Source organism: Micrasema longulum, unplaced genomic scaffold, assembly GCF_059751315.1.
Source record: "Micrasema longulum isolate JH-2025_06_02 unplaced genomic scaffold, ASM5975131v1 h1tg000824l, whole genome shotgun sequence".
NCBI lineage: Eukaryota > Metazoa > Arthropoda > Insecta > Trichoptera > Brachycentridae > Micrasema > Micrasema longulum.
In genome coordinates this window covers 161,856-185,687 of record NW_028278016.1, presented here as the reverse complement: position 1 = coordinate 185,687, position 23,832 = coordinate 161,856, and the positions used below count along the sequence as shown (strand labels likewise).

Below are 23,832 nucleotides of genomic sequence, written 5' to 3'. Positions count from 1 at the left end.
ATACCTTACACAACCTTAATGAAAATAATTAGTGAATTTACTTTTTGGTTTGACACCTTTTAATAATTGAGAATGTCAGAAGAATAAGTATATTTCAACGATATGGGATCAAACAAACAGATCTTGCACTGGTTCATTTTGTACTTACACATTCAGAGATTGTGACAGCAAATCTGAAATAAGGATTTAAAATTTATATGCATTTTGATTTGATATTTAAACCTTACAGCTTCAATTATAATTTGAGCAAAAAATGTTCTTGCATGTAATGATTCATTATGTTATCAGTATACAGACATATAATTACAGTATTACTAACCATTAGAGCGACATCTTGTCCCAAGCATTGAAATACAGTAGACTTTCGCACATAATTGGTTCCTGAAAATGTGTGCGAATGTTGAATGTTCGAAAGTCGAGGGATGTAAAAAATATGTATTTTTTAATTAGGTTAATAAGGTGTTTAAGTGCTTTCAGGTGATTCTTTATAAATTTTTCAAGAGTTAGTTAAATACTTCCATATTTTTTGTTTTCTCGTATCGTGGTGGTTTTTTTGTATCCAATATTGCTTATTGCGTTCCATATATTATAATTATACTGAAATCGTCTTAATGTAGGCACACCTTCCCTGTCAGTTTCCTTAATGACCTGATTCATTATTTTCCTCATAACATATTATCTTAACATAGTTATCACTAGTTAACCGAGGGAGCACCTGCATGGAAGCGAAGAATGTTTGCATTATTGATAAAAATCTGTAAAAAACATAATTTATTTAAATGTCTGAAATAGTGAATTACGCAAAAGTAGAAAGTACAAAAGGCGACGGCCCCCCGTATGCCTTTGGGAATACTAAATAATCAATCAATGCATCGTCTTGTCATTCAATTAGCTTCAATATGGCAATCTTTAGGAACCTTTATAGCATGATTAAGATGCATTAAATGTGTATCCCGAGTTCCCTTTGATAATGTATGTATATATAAATTAATAATTAAAATAAATTAGAAACGAATTTAGTGTTAAAATATAATCAACACCGACTGACATACTCAAACTGTGCCAGATCTGGATCGAGGAAAAAAGACCTCAAATCGATCTGACTAATATTTTGACAGTATATTACGTGTTTAAATTGATTAAATGTATTAATTACGAGTACTTACCTGTATTAACTCCGTTATTTTTGACAAAGACTAAAAATGTCCCGACAAATTTAAAAAAACTTACGAACCTCCAATTTATGAGCACAAATGGATTTGTCGTAATTTGTATAATGGCGTCTTTTGAGTTTTTACAGATGACGCAATATATTTCATTGCCAATTTAGTAGCTCACAATAAAAAATAAACATACATTTTTAAAAACAAAACATCTCGCGGGTCGCATGTTTGACGTTTGCCAGATTTACAAGGTTAGTTTATTCGTATGCTGTGCGCATGCGTGGTTTTAACGATACCTATTACGAGATTCGTTCAGGATACCAAAATGATTTTAACGAGGTAGAGAGGCCCACGAGAGTGGTTCAGAATACCACCCCAGCAGTGGTATTCTGATCACTCTCGACACCCACGAGATGATCTCGACTTTCGGACGAGAACATAACGTGGTGTAATTTAGGGATTTTTATTTTTTGAACGCGGTTAAACTTGGTTTTCTATATGGCAATTCTGATGATAACATGTCAAATTACGTAAATGAATTCGAACACATAAAACCAAAAATAATTATTTTCAATAGAAACATTATTGTGACCTTAAGAATGACCCAAAATACTTAATTATGTTGAATTTACCAAACCTCAATCGTTATTTCTCGTTATTTAGACGGTTTTATAATTGACGTTTCATAGTTCGATATCTACCCGCAAGAGCGTGAGTGTCGAAAATGAGAAAATATACTCGTGCGCATGCGTCACTGACGAGATGAATATACCTATTACAAAATATAACGCTTTTGCTATCCTGATGAAAATTTATAACGTTTGCCATGTGGGGTATTTATTTTTTCTTCACGTCAAACTGTACTTTTTATATTGCAACAATGCAAAACATAAACAAACATACAGTGACAGTTCAACTACTTATGTAAATGATAAGTATGCCCCGGATCTACATGTCCTTAGGGATTTTGTTTATTTTTATAGAACCTCCGTGAAATACCTACTGTACTCTATAGAAACTTGCATACGAACCACAGCGTCCCTAAATGTACATCTTGCGCGACAACAGGAATCATCATTTGAAGGTATGTTCATCTAATTCGGTATTTTAATCAAACTTATATATTGTGTACGGTTTAAACCTACCTTACGAGTTTTTTCTCAAGTTGTTAATCATTATAATATTTATAAATTGTAAAAGGTTAAGAATAAGCTAGTGTTAGTAAAAAATAAACAAACCACCAAGACGTTTTCCCCGTGACAGCCAGAGGATATACAACACACATGCGTTTGCAGTCATACAAAATCTCATGCATGTGTGCTGATTTTTCCAACTTTTGAAGTAATACCATATCCGCAGTGGTACTGCAATACCGCTACTGCGAACTGTTAGTTTTAATTGTTGATATTCGTAATGTAAATAATTATTATGTATGTAAATACTTATCGTTTCAGCGGTATTTTTGTTTGGTTAAAATCGCAAGTAATATATGAACAGCTTTTATGTTCCCCTTTAATTTTTTTTTGATAATTAGGCTTCCCGCCCACTAGGCAGCCTGGCTGCCGCAGTCAAAATTTTGCACAGCCAGTTAAAGCAGCCAGCCTGACGGCCAGTCTAAATAAAATGGATGTGGAAGATGTTTTTGTTTACATTTTATCTCGTAAGAAACGCAAACCAAAAAGAAGATATTGAATTCATCCTTTACTTGAAAGGGTTCATTTCAAAATTATTTTATGGATCTTCTGTATCGAAAGTCATTGCAAATTCGTTTCATAAAATACTTCTGGCTGCTACGACAAGTGCGCGGAGACTGAGGCAGTCACATACATTTGCTTTGTCTCGTTCTGGCTGCAGGCAGCCAGTTGGCTGCCGTGCACGTCAAACGCGTTCTAATGGCTGCCGCAGCCAGGAATTCTTGGCTGCCTAGTGTGCGGTATCTAATAAGCCGTCATATGTAGTATTAGCTGCCGCAGCCAGGCTGCCTAGTGAGAGGGGAGCCTTACAAAGTATTGCCGTACCGCCCGTACCACTGATGAGATCCTTCTCAAACAATTTGTTGGGTTCGGTCATGCCATCTCTTTCTTGGTCTTCTTTGTTCATTAGTCTTCCTCATAATTAATATTTATTTTATTAGTGGTTTAGTGGTGGTATTTCAATTTTATTTATTCATATATATGTACATTACAAAATAGAACATCTTAATTCACACATATAGAAATAATGAAAATAAAAAGGTAAAATTAGGTATTTATAAAAATAACACAGGTATACATAATATCCAGAAAATAATATGTTAAAAAAGTAAGAGAATCTTGTAACGACAAACTCCCTCAGAGACGTGAAAAATTACAAATGTTTATTAAGAAACAATGAAAGACAATTGGACATGCATACACATAAGATATTTAATTTTGATAAACCCATCACCCTTTATAATAGCTCACAGCATGTGTTATAAAAAGGATAGAATATTATTAAAGTTATTGTAATATAATATAATTTATGTTATGAATAGTGGTGTTTAAATATACCTTTGTACTAAAACAAATATTATATCAATATTAATAATAATAGTAGTAAATAGTAAGCTCTATAAATGTCTAGACTTTTAATGATATTATCTTCTAAAAAAAATCTCATTCTCTTTTAGAACATCTGTAAATAATTTAACCTTTATAAGTGTATTTTTTCAGATTATATTAAACCAGTAAAGCGGATCCTTCGAAGGGATGATATCGATTGGCTCTTTAAATTTATGCTGTAATGGAATATATGGATATCAAACTATAGGATATATTCGTCATCTGCTTGGAGGTGGGACACGTTGTTTATTAAGTAATTCAAGTTTTTTTTGCACTCTTGAAAATTCTCATTTTAAATTTTAATTTACTAAAAAATGAAAGATAAGTGGTACTTAAATTCACAAATCTGAAATAATCAGTAGCAAGATTCGTCGCTACACCTTTATGACTGATATCTTTATTATAAAGATAAATCTAAATAAAAAAGGATACAATATTTCAGTTATCATTATATAAATTGTAATATATATATTTTTATAGTTAAGATACCAGTCTGGGTATTAAAGATGTTGTAAAAACAATGAAATATCACTACCTACACAGTTATTATACATTTGTATATTTAAATATCAATCATCATTTATTTCCATATTAAACTATTTATTAGATTTGCTTTAAATAATACCCAATTTGTTATTTTTTCAAATGTTTTTTTTATTACCAAACAGATTAAGAGCCAAAGTACATATAGTATATTGTATTAGTTTAAAATTCATATTATATTAAATATTTTCTCTACAGCTCACGTTGGCATGTCCTAACAAAAGGAAATTTGTCACCATATGGAAAATACAAAGTTATACCATTACATATGACATCGCTTATATCATTTTGAATATTTAGAATTAATCAGCTTACACATATTTGAATTGCAATATCATAATCACAATACCTACAGACAACTTTAAAAATATTACCTTTACTGCATAATAATTTGCTCTGAGAAATAAAACATATAAATCACAAAATATAGCCTTCAAAGTTTACTTTTTAAAAGGTTTAACAATATGCGGAATAATTAAGGTGTTTGATTTTTGCGTGTACTGATGAACTTTAGTACAATATACAAAAATATGTATATTGGCAGGTTTATTGCAATACCTGATGAATAACTTCCAACTAACCTAAATAAGATATATTTTACTATTTTAAGTGCTTATTTTAGTATGTCATTTTGTAATAAATGTAATTAAAAATGTATTGTAAATTATATAATTTTTTATTTTTTTATTTTTAGCAAAGAGGAAATATCAAATGTTGCAATTTGGTGTCAATTTTTAACACCTTTATGATCATCTGAGAAAATGGGAGTAAATATGTGGCAGAGCAGAAAAGCGGAATACAGAAATGAGTCTACAACAACTACATCAAACACTCAAACCTTTTCTCACAAATGTAGAGCATTAGCTAAATTCTAGTTAGTTTTTTGTAGTTCTTTTTTATTATTTTATACCTAAAAACTTATAAACTACAGTGCAAGTACTGTTATTGAAAAAATATTTTGGTGTTTTAGTTTCCTTTTCACACGTAATTAAAATATAGTCATATCTCACACATAAATATTTAAACACATATTTCAAATATAAGGAACCTTAACGTGATCACTTTCACCGGGAGAAATAAGAGCTCTGGCCAAGAATTGTATTTACTTTAGTTTTACGAAAACAGTACATTTGAAATTATTTTTATTTATATTACCTTTTGTTACAAGAAAATGTATTCTCACATCCTCTCAACGCGTTTGCTTATCATGCAAGAGGTCTCAGGTTCAGTTCCTGACATGGTAGACATGAAATATTTATTTTAAAAGGTGATTTTACAGTACAATATTTCATAGTCCCTTGACTGGCAGCCCAAGCGTACGATTGATCATCTTTTCTTTAAGTAACAAAAAGATCAAGATACACTGCGATTGGTGTACCAATGCAGTGCCCTATGCAATTAGGTGCGGAATTGAAATGATGATGATGATTACCTGCATTTATTTATTCTACGGTATAAAAATTCACTATATATTTTTTTAAAAGAGATTTGTGTTCTTATGATTTACTTAAACATTTAATTTTGAGGGCCATTTTCGACGAGTTGTAAATAACTCTCTATTAGAAAATAGGAATCAAGTTGGGATGGAATGGGATTCTAACCACGGACCTTTGAGCCGTGAGTCCATGACGATAGTCATAGGACCACAACCCGATTTAACTCAATTGATTCACAGTTTACATATTAATGTACTGATTTTTTTTAGGCTGTTGCCGTGTTATGCCATAATAATAAGCATAGGGGAAAAAATCTAGTGAAATTAAAATAACAATATTAAAGTCCAAAAAAAATGTTAAATACACATAAAAATTATAAAAAGTTACAAAAATTAAATTTAGTCGATTAAAAAAAAAGGTTTTTTTTTTACTTTATTAATTATTTGTGCATGTTGTGTTCACATTTAATTCATGAAAAATTTCTAAACATAACAAATTGTGATATTATACCAATTTATTGTATTGTTCATTATTTGTAAGCCATAAAAAATAAAATAAAAACAATCTTAAATGTTAATATGCATATTCAACATAACATTTAAAAAAAAAAATACAGACTTTATGGATATGGTACCATAGTGAAAATAAATAAAACAATGTTATGAGTACGTCCAAATACTTGCGGACTGGCTGGATTTCCTCCCTAGGGAGAAATAATTTAATAAAATTCAATTTGTTGCAACAGAGAGGGAAAACATTTTTGAGAAGGGAATATGGAAGTCTAGGCATTTACAGAGCTTATGACCTGTCATTCATATCATCCGGCTGAAATCACCTACTAGGCAACACCTAAAAAAACAATTTTCCAATTCTTATACTTCTTCTTTTACCAGTTAGTTAATTCAACAATGTTTTGAGTATGTCCAAATTTTGCGGACTGGCTGGATTTCCTACCTAGGGAGTTATTCCAATCTAAATTTGTTGCTGGATGGATGAATCTCACCCACATGATAAAGGTTTCAGCTCTTTTACTTCACAAAAGTCAACAGATGGAAGAGTTGAGGAAATTTGGATGTTTAAACACAATAAGTAAAGTGGCCGCTTAAACCAGCCAATGACAGGTCATAAGCCCTGTAAATGCCTATACTTCCATATTCTCTTCTCAAAAATGTTTTCCCTCTCTGTTGCAACAAATTTAGAATAAATTGATTAAATATATAATGCTCTATTATTCCTTTATGGCAACCAACAATGAACTCAAATTCTGGGAAACATAATATTGCATACCCTTTGTCCGTGTCCAAGCTGACAAAGGAAACAGTTCTGTTTGAAAAATTAAAGCAGAACCCTGGACGAGCGTTTTCGGCTTTACGGCAACTCTTATGTAAATTCTGGAAAAGGAAATTGGGTAGAGATATGTCTGCCTCCTAGGGTAGTAGTCGGAGCGTTTGCCAACCGTGCTTGAGGTCCCAAGTTCGATTCCTGGCAGGATCAACAGAAAATATTTATTCTTAACGTTCACTGCAATGTTTCAGTCCCTGGAATAGCACCTGAAGTGTAAGATTGATCACCTTACCTTCATGTAACCGATGATGAAATATGCTGTATTTGATGCGCCAATGCAGTGCCCTATGCACCACATGGTGCGGATAGGAAAATGATGAGATACCTTACACAACCTTAATGAAAATAATTAGTGACTTTATTTTTTGGTTTGACACCTTTTAATAATTGAGAATGTCAGAAGAATAAGTATATTTCAACGATATGGGATCAAACAAACAGATCTTGCACTGGTTCATTTTGTACTTACACATTCAGAGATTAGGACAGCAAATCTGAAATAAAGATTTAAAAATTATATGCATTTTGATTTGATATTTAAACCTAACAGCTTCAATTATAATTTGAGCAAAAAATGTTCTTGCATGTAATGATTCATTATGTTATCAGTATACAGACATATAATTACAGTATTACCAACCATTAGAGCGACATCTTGTCCCAAGCATTGAAATACAGTAGACTTTCGCACATAATTGGTTCCTGAAAATGTGTGCGAATGTTGAATGTTCGAAAGTCGAGGGATGTAAAAAATATGTATTTTTTAATTAAGTTAATGAGGTGTTTAAGTGCTTTCAGGTGATTCTTTATAAATTTTTCAAGAGTTAATTAAATACTTCCATATTTTTTGTTTTCTTGATAAAGAGTTCTATATAATAACATGCTGTATATTTTTTAGTGTCAAAGACACTTTTATCAGCTTTTTCCTTACATTAACTGTGTATTTCATTTACCAGTTGTTGCAATTAAGCAGTCATTTGACAGAGGTTCTGAGTGATATTCAATTAACTCGTTAACATCTTCATTGTTGAAGTCCTATACTATATCATCTGTGATAGTTTCCAGAGTTTCTTCAAAATTCATCATTTGCGGGCATAATTGTTTACAGGAACCTTTCATTTTTTACTTTTTTATTTCAGCCCACAAGTATCCAATATTGCTTATTGCGTTCCATATATTATAATTCTACTGAAATTGTCTTAATGTAGGCACACCTTCCCTGTCAGTTTCATTAATGACCTGATTCATTATTTTCCTCATAACATAGTTATCACTAGTTAACCGAGGGAGCACCTGCATGGAAGCGAAGAATGTTTGCATTATTGATAAAAATCTGTAAAAAACATAATTTATTTAAATGTCTGAAATAGTGAATTACGCAAAAGTAGAAAGTACAAAAGGCGACGGCCCCCCGTATGTCTTTGGGAATACTAAATAATCAATCAATGCATCGCCTTGTCATTCAATTAGCTTCAATATGGCAATCTTTAGGAACCTTTATAGCATGATTAAGATGCATTAAATGTGTATCCCGAGTTCCCTTTGATAATGTATGTATATATAAATTAATAATTAATATAAATTAGAAACGAATTTAGTGTTGAAATATAATCAACACCGACTGACATACTCAAACTGTGCCAGATTTGGATCGAGGAAAAAAGACCTCAAATCGATCTGACTAATATTTTGACAGTATATGACGTGTTTTAATTGATTCAATGTATTAATTACGAGTACTTACCTGTATTAACTCCGTTATTTTTGACAAAGACTAAAAATGTCCAGACAAATTTAAAAAAACTTACGAACCTCCAATTTATGACCACAAATGGATTTGTCGTAATTTGTATAATGGCGTCTTTTGAGTTTTTACAGATGACGCAATATATTTAATTGTCAATTTAGTAGCTCACAATAAAAAATAAACATACATTTTTAAAAACAAAACATCTCGCGGGTCGCATGTTTGACGTTTGCCAGATTTACAAGGTTAGTTTATTCGTATGCTGTGCGCATGCGTGGTTTTAACGATACCTATTACGAGATTCGTTCAGGATACCAAAATGATTTTAACGAGGTAGAGAGGCCCACGAGAGTGGTTCAGAATACCACCCCAGAGGCTCTTATACTTCACTAAATGTTAACAGATGGAAGAGTTTAGGAAATGAAGATGTTTGAACAACGCTTAATGTTACACAGTTTGTAAAATGGCCACTTCAACCAGTCAATGACAGTACATAAGCCCAGTAAATACCTAGACTTCCATATTTCCTTCCCAAAATGTTTTCCATTTGTTGCAACAAATTTTGATTTGAATATCAGATACTTTTTACTATGAGAAATCCCGCTAGGAAGTTATAAAACAGTTTTATTTATTTGTTTCAAAGTTGAGAGACAAAGAATGCACCGGACTCTGATCTCAAGTCAATTGACATGAATTATTTGACATCACATCATCTGACTTTCTTGACAAAAATAGCCCGTAATTTTTATTATTTATTCTAAATAAATATACTGAGTAATAAAAACAAGATATTTTATTTAATATTAATATTTTTAAGAAGCTTCGTGTTGTTTTTTTTTTGGTTTGTGTTTTTTATGTTTCGTTTTTTTTTGTTTTGACTTGTTTTTTTGCTTTTTTTTTTTTTTGTTTTTTCTTTGTTTTTTTTGTTTTTTGTGTTTTTTTTGTATTTTTCGTTTTTGTTTTTTTGTTTTTTTTTGCTAAATAAATCCAAACTTGCATGATGTTTGTAAAAAACAAAGAGGAGAAAGATTTAAACCATGTTTTTTTTGGATGCCCCATAAATGATTGTTATTCTGATTTCCTATCCGACCTCTGATATTAACATCCCATTCCATATTTATATTCTAGCTCTCCTGTGCCCACCCAATAATAAATATCTATTTAACCCTTAGACTGCTAAGCAGTTTTTCAAGAATCTTATCATTCTCTCATAGCTCTTATTTATATATTTTAAAAATATTTTATCGAATACGTTGTTTTTCAAACATACTACTGTTTTAAAAATTTAATATTAATTCCAAGAAAAATCTTCCATTTCATATTTCTAATCACGCCTAATGGAGTGAAATAAGCAACATTTTCCGTTCGCATCGTATTGTCGTGCAGTGGTTGTAAACACTTTCTTATTTGGAAATAAAAACAAACAAAAATGATCCCGTACAGCAATATCAAGGCACATTGTTAAATAGTTATTAAATTACATAATGATGATCGTTTTTTTGTTGATTACGGAGCAAATTTCCCTGTTATATATTATCAAACATTCCACTTCCGTGCATAAAATATAGACGTAAGTATTTTTTTATTTTATTAATGTTTTATACCACTGACGGTTAACTGCAACCAGCAGTTCCCGAATTCATTTACCCTCTTGGGGATTATGACGTCAGCAAAAATCTTGTTGTAATTTTATGACCCGGATTAACAAAAACGACATATCGTTGTTTGGCAGTTTAAAGGTTAAAATTATATGTAAATCTCTGGTGATGAATGGTGTTAAGGTGTAAATATGTTATGTATTATGTAAAGCTTTCAGAATAATTAATACTAACTCACTAACTTGCGTATATTACTAACACATGTGTAAATATCTAAATAAACGAAAAAACGAAAACTCGACACTGGTCAGAACACCCGAGTTGGAGGTGAAAAGGCCATAAAAATCTAAGAAGATGAATAATTGTGTTACATTTTGTGTAATATATTATTATTAATAATAATAATAATACACTAGCAGCTATTAAGCTGACGCGTGTATATCAAGTGTACATTATAAATTGATGTGTGCATCTAGGCGGTTTTTGAACACATTAACTGAACTAGCGCTAATCTATTTCTCCACGACTCAGTTTGTCAGGAAGTTCTTCCTGGGGTAGGATGAGAAGGAGGTAGTGTTGAGTTTCAATGAATGACCTCTGAGATGGCGTTTTTCATTCTTAGTTAACATTGATTTCAACTTGGGTACATTATATTGCTCAGTTAAGATTTTGAAAGTTTCAATCAAGTCACCACGCTGCCTCCGCTCTTCCAACAAACTAAACCCAAGCTCCCTTAAGCGGTTCTCGTATGATTTATTTCTTAGATATGTATATGTCATAATAAATTATTCAAAAAAAATTTTCGTCGTTTTAAATAATATTTGTGGCAAGTTTGAAATAAACACAACAACAAAAAACAATCACGCCGTTTCACTGTAGGGGAAGGTAGAGATGATAGAACGCCATATCACTATGTCTTTGCATACAGACCTCGCTTCCTCTACATTCATACAACTTCTCCATTATTCCTACTTTTGACACTTCCATCTTCAAATATTTGAGAATTTGGTTGTGCCATGTCTTCCTCGATCTTTCTCGTTTTCTGCATCCATCAACATTCGAATGGTGAATCTTTTTAACCGTTCTTTTGCTGTCCATTCACTCTCCATGTCCAAATCAACGCAGTACTCCTTTCATGATTTTGTCGATAATTCTAGTCTCGGTCTTATATATAATGCATGAATCTGGACATTTGTACACCTGTTGTACATCGTTTACAAATGATAAAATATTCTTAAATGAAATTAATTTGTTGGATTCAACATATGCGGTGGGATAAAAACACATGTTTCATTAATGTTTTCAATTCATTATTAGTTAGAGAACCATTTATAACTAAAAAATTAACAGTAATAAATTCAGGTTTGTAAGAATTAATTACGGTTGAAAGGGTCAATGTTGGTCTAACCAATACCTATAAGATGCAAAAGCCTTGGTAGTCAAAGCGCCCCTAGTGGCAGAATCCGGTCAAAAGGCCATTGTCAAACATATTTGGCCTTATTTATTTTATAGTAAGCCGAGCATTTTTCATACATATTCCGCCATTTTTCATTCGACAGATCGCCACTTGCTCGCGTTTTTCTGCTTTAAAAGCGGTAAATTTATGTTAAAAAAACTGAACTATCATAAAATCATTCTAGCGTATCTAAAAAAGATTTCAACATATATAAATGGTCAATAAGTACTTTGCTCCCAATAGCAAAGGAAATTATAAATCTGGTTCAAAAGTTTATATTATTGTGTTTTCCACTGACCCGATTTGATTTTATGTTGAAAATGGCTTATAGCTATACATAGACATTATTACATATTACACCCACTTAATACTTTAGGGTAAGAAACAATAGGAATTCAAACCTCGTTATATGAAAAATCAATCCTTGACATTAGATTCCATAATTCATAACACAATATCTTTGCTTTGTGGTTATGCATGAATAAATAATGAATACATGCATATTTTGAAAATATTTTTTTCGGTTTATTATCGGTGTTTGTTCTGTTTATTTGTAATGTGTTTGGTTTTGATAAATGATCCTCAAACAAAATGTTAAATAATATTTATTCTGAAAAGGAAAGTTTTTTAAATATTTTTTTTAATTGGAAATTTTCACCTGTATGAATTACGGGTATTTAATTGAGGTGATTAAGATATTTAAACAATACCCATAGTTTAATACGTAGGTCCCTCACCTTTGAGTCAGAATTAAAATAAAAAGCCTATTGGATTATGGTCTAAAAAAAAATGACGTTTACAACGTCAAACGTAAAAAAAAAAAATGGCTGACATAATTTCAGTGCTCAGACCTTGAGTCTAGGTGGTGTTGGTCTGACTGATATTTCGTACTTTCATTGTTTATGGATAGCCCCATAGACAAATATAGCAAAAAGTGAGCGCATCCAAATTCCAGATCGCTAAAGTTGGCAGCAGTGATTTGAGCTTCGATAACGCGTGCGGTGCGCAGTGTTTCTCATCAAAATTATATTTTCCCAATTTGGGAAAATTAATTTGACATTTCCATTGATTTGCCCACATTTTTGTGTGCAAACTTTCAAAAAGTTCGCTGATATCAAAATACAAAATAGTGTCAAATTAGGTATGTAATCTTTAATGGATGTACGCGTTTAGTCAAATAATGGAAACCTATCTATGTCTACCAATTGATAATGCATATTTGACTAAACAGTGGTAGTGTGAGACGGTCATTTGATAATTTATAAGTTAGTACACTATTACTATCTTACTTTATAATTACAAGCCTGAAATTAAAAATAAAAACTCACTCTTTAAGCTTTCAGCTCTGGATGATATGATATGATAATATTAACATTGTTCACATACCAAAAACGGAATTTTTCATTGATCAGTCTTTCAATAGAAAAGGTATAAAGAAATCAAAGATGTTTATTAAAGATTTCTTTCTCAACTTTGCAAGATACCGTGAGTATACAGCGAAAAGCAGCAAGTAAAATTTTGCGAGTTTTAGTGCTGTTTGGTATCTTTTACTGAAAAAAAACCAAGTCCACTCTCCAGTATCTAATGTTTTTTACAAAATTGATAGTGAGGAAACTCAGAAGTTTTTAAAATATTTTTTTTATTTGATATTAAACTATAAAACTAAGCCATTATGAGAAAATATATTTTTTTATGTGCCGTGTTATCAGCGCTAATATTTTTTAAAGTCTAGTAATTTTTAAATTACTCCGCGTGTGACGTCACAATTTCTCTTCAGTGAGTTCTGCTGATTGGTGAATTGGCTTTCCGTAAACCGAATATCTCACAACACTATCATTGGTTGATTCGGAAGAATTAGTGACATCTTTCAAAGTAGTTCATTTTTATTATTTTTGTCATACTTTTTCAAGAAATTTTGCCATACAATTGAATGCTCTAATTTTTCCGCACATAAGCACTGAACTTTCTCATTGTATATTGAACAAGTCAGTCTATGAACATCTGCTACAGGAAATATTGACAAAATTAAAACACTTCCATTGTAACACAATACATTGCTAAACTTTGTACCATGTCAAGCAAAAGAAACTAGAAGTCAAAAATGTACTAAACAACAAAACTGTGAGTTTGTGTCTACGTAAAAACTTCTATCTTGATTTCCCAACAAACAACAATTCTGACTTGGTCAGTTTTCCTTGTATGCTCGCGGTTCATGACATGGTTGATATAAAATATTTTTTTAAAGGGTGTTTTCACACCAGAATATTACATAGTCTTTGTACTGGTACCTGAAGCGTAAGACTGATCATCTTACCTTCATGTTACAAAAAATGATTAAGATACGCTGCTGTACTCATGAAGTGCCCTATGTATCATTAGGTGCGGAAAGGGTATGATGATGATGTCTTAATAAGGAGAACATATAAAACAGAATTCCACCAACATAAACAAAACAAACAAACAAACCATTACGCTGTTTCCCCGTAGGGGTAGTCAAAGAGGATATAATGCCACATCACTCTGTCTTTGCGTACAGACCTCGCTTTCTCTACATTTATACATCTTCTCATGCACGCACGCCGATTATTCCTACTCTTTACATGTCCATCTTCAAGTATTTGATAAACTTAATCATGCCATGTCTTTCTCGGTCTTCTGCATCCATCAACATTCGCATCGTAGATCCCTTTGGCCATTCTTTCGCTGTCCATTCGCCCTACATGTTCAAACCAACTCAGCACCACTTTCTTGATTCTGTCGATAATGCTAATGCCTCACATAGTTCACGGATCTCGACATTTGTGCACCTATCATACATCGTTTTACCACGCATTCACCTGAGAGATCGCATTTCGACAGCATTCAACCTACTTTCATCATTATTTTTCCAATTCTATACTTTGCTCCCTTACACTAGAACTCCATTGTGACTGCTAGTTTTGCCTCCTGCGACAAACATGTGTTTGCCAAGGTAGATTTCAGTGCACTGTTCACTCTGTTCCCGGCACTCACCCTCCTTTCAATATCTGTCTCAGTCTTTTCATCCCTAGTAAAAATGCTTTCCAGATACATACATTTTTCTACTTGATTCAGAATATCTCCGTTCACACTGATCACACATTTAAGTATACTTTCATCGCTTTCAAAAACCATTACTTTTGATTTATCAACATTCATTAGCAAATCGCTTTTCTTGCATGGATCGTGGACTTTTGTTACCAAGAATTGCAGTTCTTCTCTGCTGCTAGCAAGACCACCAACATAATAAATACATAATATTTTTTTCTTTTTAGGAAAAACAAAAAATGGCTCAAACTCATTTCGCCCTGTCATGGGACAGCTACCAGTCTACTATATGTTCTCATTTCAGTACACTTCAGCAGGTACTGTATATTTATTTAACGCGATACACCGCAGCTTGGATAAAGTTAAGTTTAATACAGAAAAAAATATTGAAAAATAAATGTAATTCTATATTTTAGCATATGAGAGTTTCTTTCTATCTGAATCTTATTTGAACGTGGCCATTCTCAAACAGTGTCACATTTAAACGTTTCTTTATCTGCCTGGATACAGACAGGATTCCTCTATCTGAATATATTGTGCATAGGGTACTGCTTTAGCACTCGAATCCTAACATATCAGCTTTTTATAATATTACTATATCATTTTTTACTCGCATATAAACTCTTAATCGACTTATCTTAATCTTAAGCCACTCTCGCTTTGTCTTTGTCACTTGATAGTAGGATTAGTTATATGCACGGATGATCGTATTTAATAAATTTCTAATGTATGATTTCAGAACGGAGAGTTTGTGGACTTGACATTGGCAGCAGACGGTCATTTGGTGAGGGTACATCAGCTCATCCTGGGTATAGCCAGTCCTTATATCAAGGAGCTCATACGCTCTGCGCCCTGTAAACATCCCGTCATATTCCTGAATGTAAGAAAACCTGTTGTATCCTTACTCTCGTCGTCTTAGGGGTAAAGAGATCCAAGTGAAATATATCTAATTTCTCTATCGTGACAAACTTTTTAGTAATGTTTTCTTTTAAAATTCATAATGTATGGGGTAAGGAATATTTCCTTGAGGTTTTATTAACCTAACTGGATAAATCTGCGATTGAATGAAGTTCTTTTTCCCTACTGAGATAGCGATTTTTAAAATAAAAATGTACATACATAATCAAATAAATTTAAAAAATAAAAATATATACATATAACCATGTTAAAAACTAATCATTGTTAATAATAAATAATCAACACGCAGCCGCCTTGGTGTAAGAGCCAAAACATTTAGCTCATGCTTGAAAGGTTCTGGGTTCAATCCCCGGTGTGAACACCGTACTTCCACTGTTCTTCCTTTCCTTTTTATGTTTATAATGACTTAATGTAATCAAAATTGTTATTATTATATATTACTGAATTAGTTTGTGGTCTTGTGGCTAGTGTCTCGGACTCACAGATCTAAGATCTGAAGTTTGCAACCCGCTCTACCACAACTTTATTCCCTATATATAAAAGGGCTCCAAATGAAAATATTTGGCTAAATCATGAGACCAGAATGTTTTTTTTTTAAAACATAAAACCTTTGGTATACTTAAACTATTTATTGTACGAGCCCTCTGTGCATGTATAAATAATAAATGCTGAGATTACATTTTTTTTTTTAAACCTTCATCTTATTCAGACGATACCCTGGCTTGTGCTGATCATTTTGACTACGTTATTGTTTTAGAATGTGTCCTACACGACACTTAGTTGTATACTTCAATATGTGTACACTGGTGAGGTGGCTATTGCTGAAGAAGAACTGACTACATTCTTCGAGGCTGCCAAAGCTCTTCAAATCCAAGGAATCGACATTGCGGTGAGACATTCTTATAGTTTAAATTTTGTTTGTTATTTTTTCATGTAGTGTAATACATTTCTTATATAAGAAATGTATTACACTAAAATACAACAGTTATCTTCAATATTTCTGGCCCTAATTCCAATGAGAAAGTACTTGATTTAAATGAAATTTACGAATGGCAATTAGAAATTTTAGGAATAAATTCCAATTTACGATTGGGACAAAGATCACCAAATTCCCTTTCCCTACTATTGTACTTTGTGGCAGGTATATCTTTGCAACCACTGACTTATAATAGATAAATCTGCTACTCCTACATCAAAGATAAAGCAAATATTGCGTTGCCCTCAACAATTTGAAAAAAAATAGATGGCAAATCACAATACACATGCAATCGTTCATGTAAGAAAGAGTTAAACAATTAAACCTTTGAATCCGGGTTTCAGATATGAAATTCCTATTTTGTTAAGGATATTAACTTTTTGGAAAGAGTCCAAAGACGAGCTACAAAGTTGTTGCCAAGCCATGGCTTCCATATGTGGAGAGACTGGAAACTCTCGGTCTCACAAAGCTGCAGGATTGGCGAGAAAGGGGTGACCTGATAGAGACAAACAAGATACTCAACAGTCACTATAGCTGCCCAAATTTGGATCCTATGTTCAAGCTTAAACAAGATGCTCGTCTTCGAGGTCACAGTCTCAGGCTGGAGAAAACAAGATTCAATCTAAATCCACAGAAGTGTTTCCCGAGGAATGAGGTTGTTGATGGTTATAATAGGCTGCCACAAGATCTGATTTCAATGTGTAGTCTCAATGGGTTCAAAAATGGACTAGATTTGTTTGGGAAAAGTTAAAGTGCGCCTACAACTAACTTTCGTTAAAATAGATTTAAGCATATCAGCTTTAAGCTGTGCAATAAAAAAGTGATGATGGAGTAAATTTTGCGTTCTCTTTCAAAACGTTGCTTTAATTTAATGGTTAATCCAACTATCCCGATTTCTGCATAGCCGGATAACATCTGGCACTCATCAATCCGGATAGTTAGAGTTTTGCTGTATCTACTTATTCCATAAATTAGATTGTATTTAGGAATGAAACGATATTATATCTGTTTTGTTTTTCACAGTTGCAGAGCAATTAAGGCATAGAAGCCAACTACCCACTAATTGAAATGCTATTTTTTCACTCTAATTAACGTGTCTAATTATGCGTCATTGTTTAACACAGTTGTTTATATTTATTTGAGATTCCTAAATTTTAAAGAAATTGAGAGTTCCCTTTTTATTTGGCCTGACTTTTAACTTTATTGAGTAGTTTTCAAAAAATAATATCGTTTATTTTCCCATCAGGATATGAACACTGAAACAGTTAAATTCAAAAATGAATACCAAAAGCCAGCACTCCAGATGGTACAAGTCCATTTTCAGGATGAAAAAGCTTCCCACTTTGAGAGGGTGTCCGTACCAATGGCTGCCAAGAATGTCAAGCTGACGGGAAATGTTATTACTACAGACGGACTAATCAACTCCACAACCTCCGGTATCCATATCATCACTCGACCTAAAAAGTAACATTAATTTATTTTATAAATATTTAATAACAATACAGTAACAAAGGATTTTTTCCTGTCAATTTTTTATTTTGATATGACTGCCATTTTCAGTCACCTGGAAGGGAGCATGAAACAAAGTGACGATCTTGAAATGGATGTGGTGGACGAGACAGGGGAGGATAGTCCGGTGGAGAGTGGGGGAGACGATGAGGGGGACGGTGACGGGGCTACGGACCCCATAGAATACATCGAACTATCACCTATTGTAGATGATTCTTCGGCGGCCTACCCCAATACTAAAGGTATTAATTATGCAACTTAAATACTCTAAGCAAAGCATACAATTTGAAATAAACATCATATTAAAAAATATTTGAAATCTATAAAGACTGTTGACTTAATGCATTCTCTCAGTATAGCCTGGATATTTTTTTTAAACAAAATTGTGTAATCTTAATGAGAAATGAAAAATACTTGTAAAAAAGAAAGTTCACAGATATTGCGCATTGACAATATTTAAGAAACGGTCACTAAGATGGGATGGTCATGTGATGTGAGATAACGAAAGAATAATAAAACGGATACATATATGGCGAGAATAAATGGTAATGCGGGATGAGGACGGCCAAGAGAGACACGGCATGGTCAGATAAACAAAAATCTCATGTCTGCTCATGCCAAAAGCAGACACAATATGTCAGGGTATAAATATGAGTAGATTTATTTTCTTAAAGGAAAAAAACGTGATAGTAGTGGAAGTAGTGATTATGTATTTATTTTATTTGACGTATTTCCAGAGCTTCAGTACACCGTGTCCAATCGCGGTTCCTTACAACTTATCCTGAACAGATATGTGTACAATTTGTTTAGTAAGAGTAATGGCGGAGTTGTGAGAAGATGGCGCTGTGTCGACTATAGAAACCAGAAATGCCCCGCATGCACCGTCACTAATGGAAATGTCGTTATCAAGAGGTCAGTATATGCGATAACAAATGTTGCGCGTGATTTATTAATATTTCAACCACCGAGATGATCTCACAACACTGCTTACTTAGACTTCCAAGTCCTAATATATGTTTTTCATATTTAGGCCCAAAAATCTGTTACAGTGCCGTTTGATTAGAAAAATAAATCGGGGACTGTATTAGCTAACTTGGCTTAAGAGGCTAGGTAGGAATGGCTGTTGTAACCCAGCTAGCGCAGTGGTGTGCATTCCATATAGGCAAATAAGTCTACCCTACTGGATTACCAAATAAATATCAATATATAATTATCATAAAGTTACAAAAAATAAAATATAAGTATACCAAATTATTGCAATAATTTTCAAAATTCACACAAACCACTGAGTATTTGCCATAACATCAGCGTTCCAATCCGCGCGCCTACCTTATACAGCGGCAAAGGCAGTTAATAATAATGCCTTGTCCGCTTACATAAAATGGTAGACCTTTTTTACACAACAAAATACATATGTCCATTGTACAGGTATTAAGAATCTAAAACGAATAGACTACTGCCATCTTGCGAATTATTCAGTTAATCCTATAAGTAAAGCCGAAAACAACAAAATACTCTTTCCAGTGAAATTGATTTTTATGTTATTTATGATAAGTGATAAGTAATATAAATTGTCTAGTTTCAATTTCGTGAAAAATATACGGAAATAGAAAACTGCGCTGTTCTAAGATATGTGTTTTAAACTAATAAGAAAATAAAGCATTGTTATGTTTTCATAATGTAGGCATAAGTAATCAAAGAATTGAAATACTTTTTTAAGCATAGTTGTCAGACATAGGATCTATTGTAAACCAAATACTGCTCAGATTTAAAAAAATATTGGCTATCGGACTCCTTAGTGTGTATTTTTATTTTTATCAATACTCGGCACTTTGGTTAGGCATGAAGTTATAACTATATTTAATATAAGTAAATATTTGTTTACTTTGTCCTCAGAACTAACCTACATAATCACCCATACCATGACAAGAAGATTCTGGGTAAAATCAAGAAGAAAGCTGTTTATTCTGCCATCAAATTGGCAGTTGAACAAACCAATGCCAAATCATAAAATATCCCTATTTGGGACTCTCGTTTCTTTTGTAAATATTATATTAATTGGTATTGATAGTTTTTACGAGATATGGTCAGTATCTAAATTATTTTGCCACTACTACCAATTTTGAGTGCTTTAAATTTTGTTGATTTTGGGCAACCGGCCCAAAATATTTTATATATGAATACCAGAAACTTAAAAGGCTCTATGTGCCATGGACAAAAAAGGAAAGCAGACGGGAAATTAAAAATACACATAATAATTCAAAGAAAACATTATTTTATTTTTATGCCAAATCAACAAAAGAGCATATTTTAATGTAGTTTAGTAAAAAATATATAAAAAAGACATATTAAACTAAGTATAAAATCAAAAAAACAAATAATTTAAAAGAAAGTCTCATGTACCGTTGTTAGTTTCTTTTAAAAGGGCCAAAGTGCCCTGCTCTCTAAAGCAATAAAGGTGTTAGTGCCTTAGTGAGAATAAAGAAATAGGTACATCCACTGTTTCATCTATCTATAATAGTGATGTGACGACGATGAAAATTCCCATGGTATTTATAATTCAGTATAATTACTATTTAGCACCCAACATCGTGTATATCTAAAATTCTATTATAAAACTGTTTATGTTCTTCCGTGTGCAAGTAAGGTATTAGATTTTTGAGATCTTTTTTCTTATCTTCTGTTATTTTGCTCTTGCAATTCAGCATGGGTAAGAAATAATTATCTAAATCCGATAACTTTTTGTTCTTCTTCAATAATCTTACAATTTTCCAGGGCTCCATAGAGTTGTGGGTCTCTTTCATTTTGACAACGAAAGGATTATCACTTACGAATTTCAAGCGATGAGCCTTCGATATCTGCATTGTGGTAGTATTCAAAAATGTTTCGGCAGCCAATTTAAAATCCATGAAATCATGTGATGTCATTGAAATAACATTAAAAGGCTGCTTGTCACGAGTATTTTTCATCATATCAACAAGATCTGCAGGAACAATGGAATGTGTTACTCGTTTCCTTTTTTCGATTAAAGCAAAGTCCCTGTCGCAGCTAAGGAATGAATGCCCGCTCATTAAAAATTTATGCTCTATCGATGTAAAAACTTTTTTATACACAAGATATGCCCATAAAAATATCATCATTTTATTTTTATTTTGTCCACTACAATTGTCACTCCACATGATGAGATTCTCCTTTCTTATAAAATTATTAGAAAACATTTTGTAAATGCAGGATGCTATCGCATTTCCCCCTCTTCCTGTAATAGCTTCATGCCACATAAGCATATACCCATCACCGGTATTTTCGATATGCACACCCAAATTGAAATTTGATAATTGTCGCGAATAGTACATGGGCCCATGAGTTAAAGTTGGTGTCAGCAAAACTTGTTGCAAGTCCATGGCGGCAGTGCATATATTACTACTCGGCATCTGTGATTTTTTTATATCAAGTGACATCTGTTTTGTTGCTTTTTCTGCTTTTCGATGGTGTAATTCAAGTTGATTCTTCAGTATTGTTTTATTAGATGGATCGGCATTTATTTTAGCAACATAGAGGTCGCACGTTGCACATGTATCAGTTCGTTTCTGGCCAAATTTTAAATTCGGAAACTCCTTTCCAAAAATTTTAGAGTAGAACTTATATGTGACTTTTGACTCCGGAAAAGATATCTTAAATGCTTTAAACAAACGATGTATATTTAAATCTGGACTTAAGTATTCTTTCTCTGATCTCGCTCGACCATAATGACTTACAAGTCTGGGAAACATATTTACATGTTGTTTAATTTCATCCTCATCTTCGTCTGAATATTTTCGTTTTTTCTTATTGATGTTTCCTCTTGATTCCAAGTAGGTTGTATGTCCTTGTTTCTTTTTATCGAGTAGTACTTGAATCTTTTTTGGAGAAAGGGAAAAAATGTTCATGAACGTTGCTTTGCACACACCGACAACATTTCCCTTGCCATCTGGAAGCATATAATATGCGGTGCATTGTCGCCTACTTAGAGCAGGAGATTCATAGGTTCCATGCCTTCTTCTTTTAATTTCTGTCAAATGGATTAATCCCATCAGAAAAGAAGATTGCTTTTCATTGTTTTTTAACGCATAGAATTCCGTGAACAATGACATCTTTTGTTCGAAAGGTATTTCTTTGCAGTTATAGCTGCATTTGCAGATACACTAAAATAAAAAATGAAGTGAATGAAAGCAACATAGATAATATAGGTACGCAACCGTGGGCGTATCTTAGGGACTTAGGGTCAATATCTATCACTCAGTAGAAACTAAACTAGAGGAACTAAATGTGGTGGAGTGTAATAATGATATAGTAATTTCTCCCGGTTGCAATCATTAGGGCGTAACTTATTTTCTGATATGCCGTTAACATAGTTATTTACACATTAATAATAATATTTACGAAAATATCCATGAAAATATAATTATTAAGGTTTAATTATCTTTAAACGAATTTATAATAAAAAATATATTTTTAAATTCTTTTTTTTGCTCTCCTAAAAACAAGTAAAAATAAAGTTTCACCCAAATACCTCTGACCGGGAGATTTAAAAAATTGAATTCAATACAAATACTCCATTTAAACTATGTCATGGTTGGCAGAAAATTACAGGTTGGCACATCCCTAGCGCATGATGAGTGACATTTTATCTAGTAGAGACAACCGGTGAAGATTTAAAACAATGTACAAACCTCTTGATTTGGGGGTCGTTTTGCAGGAATCAACTTTCTATTGGATGTAAAATATTCTTGTCCAGAATCTTTTAGCTTCTTTCGGGCCACTTGGGCACTTTTTTCCCCCTTTTTACGTCTTTTAACGCCACCACTATTCACAGAGACCGGTTCATTGTCAACCGTTTTGATACAAATAGCATATGACTGGCGATGGCACTTAACACCTTTTAAAGGAAAACAGATGTTGGTACTTACAACCAACGCCATCTTTAGAATTTTTTATAAAATATTATTTGTACTACAATGGCATTTATACCCTTCTGTAGGACATTGGCCTTGGCACATACTATCCATTTCTTAAATAAAATCATTTTCGTTATTTATGGCACTTACACCCTTTTAAGTTTCTGGTATTCATATATCAGAAGAAGAACAAAAATTACATCAATAATCTTAATTTAATAAACAAATTTGAACTTCAAATGCGATTTACACATACCCTTATTACATAACACTGTCCATTTAATGCCAGTTATGAAGAGATCTCACTTTTCGAAAATTTGTAGTTACCAACTTGTTTCAGAAACCCGACGAAATAATACATGTTATGTGGGCAGTACTTGGTAATAATTTATTCAATTACAATTTTTCATTTATATTTGGGCTATTTGTGTGAGAAGGAACCGTAAAAATATTTTAATTGATATATTATATGGTATTTAAATGTATATTATAATAATAGTCTCAAATTTACTTGAAATGTACTTGTTTAAATAAACAGAATTTTTATTTTTACTGTTTTT

The 23,832-nt window shown here is 32.5% G+C and overlaps 1 protein-coding gene and 3 long non-coding RNA genes across 6 annotated transcripts; 2 read left to right on the top strand and 2 right to left on the bottom strand.

Annotated features, from left to right (window-relative positions):
- Positions 1-1,573: 1,573 nt before the first annotated feature.
- Positions 1,574-5,244, top strand: LOC148278799 (uncharacterized). Its single transcript, XR_015823061.1, has 3 exons — positions 1,574-2,247; positions 3,857-3,977; positions 4,983-5,244. It is a non-coding gene; the product is annotated as an uncharacterized LOC148278799 (long non-coding RNA).
- A 1,364-nt stretch (positions 5,245-6,608) lies between these two features.
- On the bottom strand, positions 6,609-8,308 carry LOC148278798 (uncharacterized). Its single transcript, XR_015823064.1, has 2 exons — positions 7,709-8,308; positions 6,609-7,562 (listed from the first exon to the last, which is right to left on the bottom strand). It is a non-coding gene; the product is annotated as an uncharacterized LOC148278798 (long non-coding RNA).
- Positions 8,309-12,823: 4,515 nt separating this feature from the next.
- On the top strand, positions 12,824-20,716 carry LOC148278797 (uncharacterized). Of its 3 annotated transcripts, none has more exons than XM_088230868.1 (8): positions 12,824-13,010; positions 15,163-15,252; positions 15,675-15,815; positions 16,611-16,742; positions 18,076-18,293; positions 18,390-18,580; positions 19,076-19,250; positions 20,235-20,716. In XM_088230868.1, exons 2-8 carry the CDS (start codon positions 15,175-15,177, stop codon positions 20,347-20,349), a joined length of 1,050 nt encoding a protein of 349 aa, XP_088086994.1. In that variant the 5' UTR covers positions 12,824-13,010; positions 15,163-15,174; the 3' UTR covers positions 20,350-20,716. The 3 variants fall into 3 exon arrangements, 2 of the variants coding, with proteins under 2 accessions (XP_088086994.1, XP_088086995.1); XM_088230869.1 differs by having other exon boundaries at positions 12,840-13,010; positions 18,154-18,293; XR_015823060.1 differs by having other exon boundaries at positions 12,843-13,010; positions 19,149-19,250; positions 20,235-20,639.
- LOC148278796 (uncharacterized) lies at positions 20,596-23,188 on the bottom strand. The gene is made up of 2 exons (XR_015823062.1): positions 23,048-23,188; positions 20,596-22,519 (listed from the first exon to the last, which is right to left on the bottom strand). It is a non-coding gene; the product is annotated as an uncharacterized LOC148278796 (long non-coding RNA).
- Between the last annotated feature and the right edge of the window lie 644 nt (positions 23,189-23,832).

Coding starts and splice junctions, on each gene's coding strand:
- LOC148278797 (XM_088230868.1), top strand. CDS start 15,175: ATGGCTCAAACTCATTTCGCCCTGTCATGGGACAGCTACCAGTCTACT. Junction 16,743..18,075: donor TCCAAGGAATCGACATTGCG/GTGAGACATTCT, acceptor TTTTCCCATCAG/GATATGAACACTGAAACAGT. Junction 18,294..18,389: donor ATCATCACTCGACCTAAAAA/GTAACATTAATT, acceptor TGCCATTTTCAG/TCACCTGGAAGGGAGCATGA.